The sequence below is a fragment of the Lygodium microphyllum genome, chromosome 14 (genome assembly GCF_053477565.2).
Source record: "Lygodium microphyllum isolate KBCC chromosome 14, Lygodium_microphyllum_v1.1.10, whole genome shotgun sequence".
Classification (NCBI taxonomy): Eukaryota; Viridiplantae; Streptophyta; class Polypodiopsida; order Schizaeales; family Lygodiaceae; genus Lygodium; species Lygodium microphyllum.
This window is the reverse complement of record NC_141148.1, coordinates 87225017-87234840: the sequence shown is the minus strand read 5'-3', so window position 1 is coordinate 87234840 and position 9824 is coordinate 87225017. Positions and strand designations below refer to the sequence as shown.

Genomic DNA, 9824 nt, shown 5'->3' with positions numbered 1-9824 from the left:
CACAAAGTATTTGTATACAATACAATGTACACAAAGTATAGATAATATACATCATAAAGGAAAGTGGCCTACTAAGTCAAACAGTGCATAATTGGCTGTATGAATCGACTGTCGCTATAATTATGCCAGCTACAGGTAAGTGCAACAAACCAAATATAATAAGACAGTTGCCATTTGAGGATCATAATGAGCATCGATGTGCTAAGGGTAGATGTGTGGACCCATCTAACCAAGCCGTTTATCTCATCAATGTCCGCACGTGTTGAGCTTGCCATCTCAACACCACATTGTGCACAAGGTCAAGTAAGGAAGCTACTTTTATATGCCACACCATGCAATAGAATGCCTTGCTTAGATAATTGAAGATGATTTTTGTGTGTGCATGTGTGGGAAAAATGGGTAGTCATTATCGTTTTGACAAGTGCATCCTATGACTGGGTGGATCCAATCAGTCAGGCAGTCTGTTGTTACATTTTGGCACCTGTGGGATGGCATGACATGCATCTGCAAGCTTCATGATCAATGCGAATGCCCACATGCACACTATCTCTTGTAAAACGTTAGAAAGCCACCAAAAGGCAGGGCGGCAAATGGAGAACGCTGAGAGGCAACGGTTGCCCCAAATGCTCACCCAAAATGCCAACCTATTACTATTAGCACACAAAGCAAAAGCGTAGCGACCTTCGCCCCACCATCATTCATCATTCATCATTGGTTGGTTATAAAAGGCACCACGAAACGTCTTATTCTCCTGCTTGCGTTGTTTTTCTTCAGACGTTTCGTGTTTTCTCTGTCGAGTGCTAAGACGCCTGTTTTCTCATCGATCCCATCCATTCAATCGTTCAAGCGACAAGACAAGGATGCAGATCTTCGTGAAGACCCTCACCGGCAAGACCATCACCCTCGAGGTCGAGAGCTCCGACACCATCGACAACGTCAAGGTCAAGATCCAGGACAAGGAAGGCATCCCCCCCGATCAGCAGCGCCTCATCTTCGCCGGCAAGCAGCTTGAGGACGGTCGCACCCTCGCCGACTACAACATCCAGAAGGAGAGCACCCTCCACCTCGTCCTAAGGCTTCGTGGCGGCATGCAGATCTTCGTTAAGACCCTCACTGGTAAGACCATCACCCTTGAGGTTGAGAGTTCTGACACCATTGATAATGTCAAAGCCAAGATCCAGGACAAGGAGGGCATCCCTCCTGATCAGCAGAGGCTGATCTTCGCTGGCAAGCAGCTCGAGGATGGCCGCACCCTGGCGGACTACAACATCCAGAAAGAGAGCACTCTCCATCTGGTTCTCCGCCTGCGGGGTGGCATGCAAATCTTTGTCAAAACCCTGACGGGCAAGACCATCACCCTTGAAGTTGAGAGCTCTGACACCATTGACAACGTCAAGGCCAAGATCCAGGACAAGGAGGGCATCCCTCCGGACCAGCAGAGGCTGATCTTTGCTGGCAAGCAGCTCGAGGATGGCCGGACCTTGGCTGACTACAATATACAGAAAGAGAGCACTCTGCATCTTGTCCTGCGTCTGCGCGGTGGCATGCAGATCTTTGTTAAGACATTAACGGGAAAGACCATCACCCTCGAAGTTGAGAGCTCGGATACTATTGACAACGTCAAGGCCAAAATTCAGGACAAGGAGGGTATCCCTCCAGACCAGCAGAGGCTTATCTTTGCTGGCAAGCAACTTGAGGATGGTCGTACCCTCGCCGACTATAACATTCAGAAGGAGTCTACCCTTCACCTCGTGCTGCGCCTCAGAGGAGGCATGCAGATCTTTGTCAAGACCTTGACTGGGAAGACCATCACTCTGGAGGTGGAGAGCTCTGACACCATCGACAATGTCAAGGCAAAGATCCAGGACAAGGAAGGGATCCCCCCTGACCAGCAGAGGCTCATTTTTGCAGGCAAGCAACTGGAAGATGGCCGTACCCTGGCTGATTACAACATCCAGAAGGAGAGCACACTTCACCTGGTGTTGCGTCTCCGTGGGGGCCGGTAATTTGCTTGCAACAGCTTGGATGTTGAGGAGCCCTGATCTAATTTTGACTGTCTCAGTACTCCACTATTTTGTGGTTGCATCAGTTTCTCTGGTGCTTAGACTTCTTAATAAATAATGGCTGGAAGTATCAGTTGTCCCTGGTACCAGCAAGACTTGTTAGTCAACTGCAAACATAAGTTTAATGCGTGTGCTCATTGGAAATATATAACTTCCTTCCAGTTTCTGCCCCTTGCACAGGTTTGTTTAAACATTGTACTTTCTGTGTGAGTTGGGTTGTCCTTGCTTGGCTTATATATTGCCCTGCCTGGTCTGCTAACATGAATGTGGATTGGGGATTAATTAGCAGTTTTACTCTACTTTGTGTATCTGTCTGCATGACAGGGATGTGTATATTACTTTGTGGATTTGTCTGCACCATACAGATGTGTATATGGCATTTCAAGTTTTTAATTGCTACTTTGTACATGTCTCTTTAAGTATTCTGAGGTTACTTGGATGACAAATGGTCCCCTCGACATGCCTTATTATGCATCAAGCTGTTCTTGGTTTTTCATGTTTTGTTTGGTCTGTTCCTCTGCATGTGAAATGATATCTTACTGTAACCTTGTTTGGAGATGTCTGTGATGGAAAGAATGGAATGATGATTCTTAAGCTAGACTCCTTTGTAATTGTGCATGGATGGAGATGTCACCTTGAAGATAAATGGCTCCATTGGTTTTAAGTTCTCAGTTTTTTGTTATGTTTGTGGCATGATGTTTAAGTTTAAGCCTTCTTTGTATTTGTCTGCATGAGCATTGGTGTCTTATTTTGAAACCAACGTTTTTCTTACTTTTTATGTACCATCAAACTACTAGTATTCGGATGCTGCAAACAGACAGTAGCCATGAAGTCACTCATCATCCAAATGTCCCCATGAAGTTCGTCTACATGGGCCAGTCGACTGGTCCCTGTAGAAGGCTGTCTACATGGCCAGCTCAAGGGGTCGGTGGCTAGTCCACTGGATTCAGTAAACAGCCAAAGCCACCACCCAAAGCCTTTTTCTAGGGATGAACATTTGGGTCTCCATGCCAAAAAGGCTATGGGGGGAGTGTGCTTGTTGACTCTATGAATGTATTGTAGAATGTTTGGGTAATTAAGTTTGAAGGGCAGTGGCTTGGGGTCCTTGTCTAGACTAGTGTGGTCTATAGTTGTTTGTGGAAAAACATGTTTTAAGTGGTTTATCATCTAAATGCTTATAACTTTTTGTCACTTCATGTGGTGATGACTAAAAATTACCTTTCCCTCCACACGTCTCATGGGACACCAATCAATGTAGGCAAGATGATAATGCCAAAGATGAGAAAATCTGAATAGTCTATGCGGGGTTGTTAACCTGATGCTGTGACCTTGTTGCATGACAGGCTATGGTGGCTAGTTTGTGAATAATGGGTTGCTTGGATAGTATGGGTTTTGTAATTTGTTTGTAGGTACTACCTTTGGTGACATTAATCTTCATATGGTTTTTGTTCACAAGCCTCATTCCACAGTAGCTAGACAATGTTCTTTCTTCACAAAGGGTTATTGATATTCACACTTGGATCAGAAGGTGGTAATGGTTATTGGTTTGAAAACTAGAAGGAAGAAAAGACAATCGCTGTGGTAGTAACTTTGCAAGATTGGATCATATAACAAGAGAGAACATTCTTTGAAGAAAGGAGTGGTGTAGCTAATAGATCTAAGGAAGATCAAAGAACACATGCTTGGGGGAATCTTGGTTCATAAATACTAAAATTAAGGATAACAATAATAATCACATTTACTATGAAGACAAGGACATCCCAATAAGGAATGTCCCATTAGATATAGCATGTGATGTGATTGGCAGCTCTAGCAGAGTAAGCATGGGGGGCCAAAGAATGGCTATCAGTAGAGAACTTGTAAATCTCCATAAAGAAAACTTTGCTATTATAGGCATTGGGATCCTTGGCACTTTGCTAGGGATTGCTAGAAAGAAAAGATATAAAAGCACAAGGTCATTGTTAGAATGAACACAACATTCAAGGTAATTAAAATGATGATAAGGAGATAGTATCCCTATAGTTACCAAAAGGAGCCCACAAGTGGGAGAAGGATCAAAAGTATTGATGTGTGAGTTAGAATTGCATCAAGCCAATAATACAAAATCTTGGTACTATGTATGTTGAAAATGAAAGTTTCATCAACTTTGATCGAGAAGCAAGCAAGCAAAGTGAGCAAGGATAAATAGGGTAGATCACTAGTAGAGACCTCAAGAAATAGCAAGAAGAGAATAATGGCACAAGATTTAGGAGTAAAGACCTTTTGGGAAGGAGTTGAAAAACACATTGCACTCGAGTAGTTTCCCTAGGTGGCATGACAAAAAAGGGAATTATAGACAGATGTTGGTGTGAGCATCATAAACTCGTCATACTCCAAGCATGGGGTAGTCCATCGATAGAGAGTATACACTTCAATCTGACATTAATTGATGTATCTAAAATCAAAACTTTTGGGAATTCTTAGGGATTGGCTAGTTAAGATTACAAGAGTGCAAATCTCATTGAACTTTGTTATCATGGAAGAACTAGACTATGAGCTCTTCCTAGGAAGCCCATTGATGAGAATTGCTAGATTGATAGAGGATTGGGGCAATGGATTGATATTCTTTTAGATATCGTACACATGTAGTCCATGCAAAAATGGAGACTTAGAAGACTTCCAAATTGACTTGGATGCATTTCTACCTTGCTTAAATGTGACACACAATGTCTTGCAAGCCATAGGCCATTAGATAAACACATCTTGTATCATCTTAGGGATGAGAGGCTAGATGCATTGTACTTGCAACCATTGATCTTCCTTTCTTAGAGATGTAAGAATACAATGTGACTTACGAGAAATTGAGTGTCAAAGAGGAGCTTGCAATGGCTAATCAAGTTGAGCTTGATGACTTGCTCTCTATGCCGACCACATGATGTACTTGCAACCATTGATCTTCCTTTCTTAGAGATGTAAGAATACAATGTGACTTACGAGAAATTGAGTGTCAAAGAGGAGCTTGCAATGGCTAATCAAGTTGAGCTTGATGACTTGCTCTCTATGCTGACCACATGATGTTGAATTCATCATTGGACAATAGAATGCCAATAATGTTGTATGAAACACCTTGAAATATATTGGAATTGGTTAGAGCACTAGAGTTTCTATTGGGAAGGCTTAAGGCACAACCTTTTAGTGAACCTTAATTAAGTAATTAGAAGGGCTTGTAGAGACATCAACTCGGAGTTGGACTAAGCTACATGAATTGAACTTCATGTACAACTTTGCGATCTTAGTGGCTCAAGGTCTAGAAAGAAAAAAAGGGCTCACCATGAAAAAGGAAACAAGATATCTAGATCTCCTAAGGGAGCATTTAAATGTGTTCGCCTAGCCATATGAAGAATTAAATGGGATACCTACTAAAATGGTTATATATACAATCCCAATGGTAGCTAACACCAAATTAGTGAAACAACAACCATAAGCTATGTGCCCCAAGTATGTGAATGCACTTAGAGAGGAGTTTGAAAAGGTTAAGAAGGTTGAGTTCATCTATGAAATTGAACATAGAGGTAGTGTCACATATTGTTAAGGTACAATCCGAGTTGCATTCAGGGTCATTCATAGAAAGTCTTCTCCTCCTTACTATCCATTGGCCAATGGTCAAGCCAAGTCTAGAAATGAAAATCTAGTTAATGTACTAATAAAAATCATTTTAGCCTTCAAAGTGACTTGGATGACAAACTTGTAAAACCTTTTGGGCTTATCAAATGCTCTATAGAACTACATAGCTAGACCCTATTTTGACTTACCTATGGCACCATACACCATACTGCTTGTTGAGTTTTTGATCCATGGTCTACAAATAATAGTGCAAGAATGGTGAGAGGGAATGAAGCTTAGACCAAGCATCTCAAACATCGACAACATATCTCAAAAGCATGTCTATTAGCACTACATAATATGCAAAAAAGCACATAGGAAGGCTTAGTTTGATAAGCATGTCAAGCAAAGGGACTTTGACAAAGGTGACCATGTTGTTTTATTCATCTAAATGACATAAATAGAATATGAATTTTAAGGACCAAGGCCATTTTGCATTTAGTCTAATAGCAAAACAAGCAATATGGAACTCAAAACCTTGGAAGGTGAGGGGATAGACTAATTCAATATGGGAGCTACATTAAGAAGTATTACCCACATGCACATCCATTGCATGACCCACTAATACCTATATCTAACATTCCTATAAGAGTAGTGAAAACTGGTGATATTGACCTCAAAAGTGAAGAACTAGTACCACCTACCTATCTTAGGGTCAAATGATAGTAAAAAGAAAGCACATCAAATACACTACTATCAATGAAGGCTTCAACCTCAACATTCTAATGGATGTTGCATGGACAAAATTTGACTAGCCAAAGCTTGTGTCTACTATTGCTAACATCAACCCGGATTAGGGGAGTTTTGAGGTCTCGAAAATGTCTTTTAGGAGATATTAAAAGAGTGCTCTAGACCAATAGGAGCAAAGCCTCCGTAATGGAACTTTTATTTTAAAAAAGGTAAAAAAATATTTTACAAAAAGATACATATATAATAATATTATGAATTTGTATTATCAATATCTATTTTTAGCCTCTTATATTTGTGATTATGACATTCTTTGCATTAATGATGTACAGTCTCGGCCTCTTTTATTTAATGATATGTCTGAATTAATGATAATGACATGTTTACTCTAAATTCAAATTAGTAAAAAGCTTGGCACATATTTTTTTCCCTCCTTTCTTTTGTCCCTCTCGTGTTAGCCTAGCCTAGTCTTGTGTGTGTGTGTGTGTGTGTGTGCTATGGATATAAAAATTCGACCTTCAACAAGGCATCCAAGCTCCCAAACTACATTCATATCAGTATTTAACTCATTCCAAAAAGATGGAAGATGGATTCCTACAATCGTTAGCAAAAGCAGTTGGATCACCATGCAATAAGCAAAATGTGGAAAAATGCGAAGATATGAGAGTTCGTTCATCTTTGCTTGGAAGGGTAGAATCCAAGATTTCAAGCTTGGAGTAAATAAGAATAGCATAAAAGAGGTTTTGGTGCAACATGTGTCTATGCATAGAGAGCTATATTTGGAACTTAGAAGTTCAAATATTGCAATGCATAAAACAAATTGTAAGGATTTAATTCTTAAAGTCTTTCTTTTCTTAAACTTGGTTTAAGGTTTTCCATTATAACATTTGTTCATTTGTCTTGTAGATGTCTATCCCTCTAATCTTGAGGAATGGCAACCGGTCAAGTCTATTGTTGATGTGATTGATGTGATACATGGCTTGATTGGAGAAGAGATGTACAAAGGTAGAAAGAAGGCATAGCTTGTAGAGAATGGAATATTCTTCTATGACCATTCTTATATTGTACCCATGCAACGTAGCCAATGGGGATCAATATCCCCCCTTCCTTTGCCAGATTTTTCAAGCTTTGAGTGGCATTTGCCAAGTCCAGCTACTAGTGAGGGCTATAGATGTAAAATATTTTCTGAGATACAGAGAGCATTAAAACCTAGTATCTCAAATAGGCTAAGCAAAGTTACTTTATTCATGCCTATTAATATATTTGTTGACTTCTTTTCTAATGTTGAGATAAGAAAATCAAAGGCTATGCTTTCAGTGAAGAGACTAACACATGATTATGTTATACAATTTGTTGATGAGGGATGGGACACTAGGACAGAAGGAAAAATTATATGTAAGATAGATCAAGACTCTATAGCTTGTAAATATATGATTGCTACTCAAAATTTCATACTTAGCTTTTATTACAATAGATGGCATTATGTTGGCGGTAGTTTGGTTGCTTTAGACCAAAATCTTGATAATTTTAGCAAAGATCCTATAGTGGATCTTGATGTTTGGTACAATGAGGACATTGTTGCTATCCTAAAGGTTAGATCATCATGTACGCTACATCAAGTGAGGATGGATTTACAAAATGAAGATATTGAACTACCATACTCATTTGTGTTCCAGCTTAATAACAAACGAGTAAGTTTTTATTTCATATTATATTCATTTAGGTATATATCTGATTTCACTTTTTGATTAATAAATATTTATAACATATTTTTTTTTACAGATATCAACGAGAAGAGAAGAATATACGATACAAGGATATTGAAGAAAAGATCTTTTTACTATCAATATAAAATACATGTACAAAATTTTGTTAGCCATCTCCATGACTTATACACAAGGGCTTACAATCTGAGGCAAAGCTACTTTTTTTGAGAAGGAACATCCTTTCTAGGAGTCCTTTTGCCTATCTTTGATGCTTTGGTTGTTGAAGGCATAGCTTCACTTGCTGTAGCAACATGCATCTCCTCTACTTCAATGTCCAAGCCCCACTTCTTGTCGGTTGTATACAATTGGTCATTATGTACTTCAAGAGCTTTGCTCTTATATACCAAACGTGCTCACTTGTATAGCAATCCCTTGTAAACTGTTATATATTTGAATTTTTTTTAAAAAGTTTATTGTTATTTTTTACAATGGACTATTTTGCAATAAAACTCTATCTTAAAGTTTAGTGTGTTTCACATTACCTTTATAAGTTTAACATCATTGAGATAAATAAACTGAACCAATCTTTCGGCATTTACAATTACTCTCTAGCCACAAGAGTAACTATCATCCTGATGAGGACATTGCAATCAACAAGAGTAACTTGTTTATGGTAGTTTTTAGAATAAATTTTCTTAGTATGTTCCAACCATATTAATCAAGAACTTACCGCAACTTGTCTATATTGCATTGTTGCAAGTAAGTCAGAAGGCATGGGAGGCCTTTTCTCTAGCACTTCAATCAATCTTTTGCAAACTCTGTACCAAAAAGGCAATAAAATTTAGAGTTATTACAAAAGAAAGATCAAAATATTTAGATTACTTGCAACAAAAAGATCAAAATATCAAGGAGACCCTAGATTATATAACTTACAACTTGGCATTTCCATAGCTTCCTTTTATAGAATTGATGAGGAAACACTGCCTCTCCACACAGTCTATTCCAATTAGGCTCCAATGAGAACTAAAAACAAAAATATTTCAATAATCTAGCAAAACAAGAAAATCTTTAAAAATATCAAATTACTTACTTTTCATTGTATGGAATTAGAAGAAGCTCCAAAGATTCAAAGCCAATTGAATTGAACCAATGGTCAAAAGCACTTGGATCAAGCTCACTCCTCATATAGTATGGGATGGATGGATGAAGAACCTCAATCTTTTGTTGTATATTGAAGGGGAGCTCATGCATTACATACCTAGCAAAGGAATGGAGATAGTAAGCATCAACATGAAAGTCTATTGCTATTAAAATATGGTGAGTTTAAACAAATTTTGGTAAACTATATCTCATCCCAACAAGAAGAAATAAGTCATTTACTTCTCTCACTTCATTTTGGAGAATTTGAACACAATCAGAATCCAAAAATATCATATCAGATCTCTTGTTAATATCAGCACGTAAAAAGCAAGAAACATTGAAGCCCTTAGGGTTAGCCCTTTCAAGAAGGGTAGGTAACTCCTCTTCAAAAGATGGGAGTTTTTCTACTTCCTTTTCTTCTTCCTTCTTTTTTTTAAACTCCCTCCATTTATCTCCCTGCTCTACTATGGCCTTTTTCTCTTTCTCATGCTGTCTTGTGTCCTTTTCATGCGTAACATCTTCAACCTTCAGACCGATATCATTTTTCTTCTTTCTATATGGAGGCACATTTAAAATATGGAAAGCT

At 38.8% G+C, this 9824-nt stretch overlaps 1 protein-coding gene across 1 annotated transcript; it reads left to right on the top strand.

The window, feature by feature from the left end:
- The first annotated feature begins 744 nt into the window (after positions 1-744).
- Positions 745-2236, top strand: LOC148025813 (polyubiquitin). The gene has a single exon (XM_087693053.1). It carries the CDS (start codon positions 861-863, stop codon positions 2004-2006), a length of 1146 nt encoding a protein of 381 aa, XP_087549179.1. The 5' UTR covers positions 745-860; the 3' UTR covers positions 2007-2236.
- The last annotated feature ends 7588 nt before the right edge of the window (positions 2237-9824 follow it).

Bases quoted from the DNA above. Each gene is read 5' to 3' on its own strand.
- LOC148025813 (XM_087693053.1), top strand. From the start codon at position 861: ATGCAGATCTTCGTGAAGACCCTCACCGGCAAGACCATCACCCTCGAG.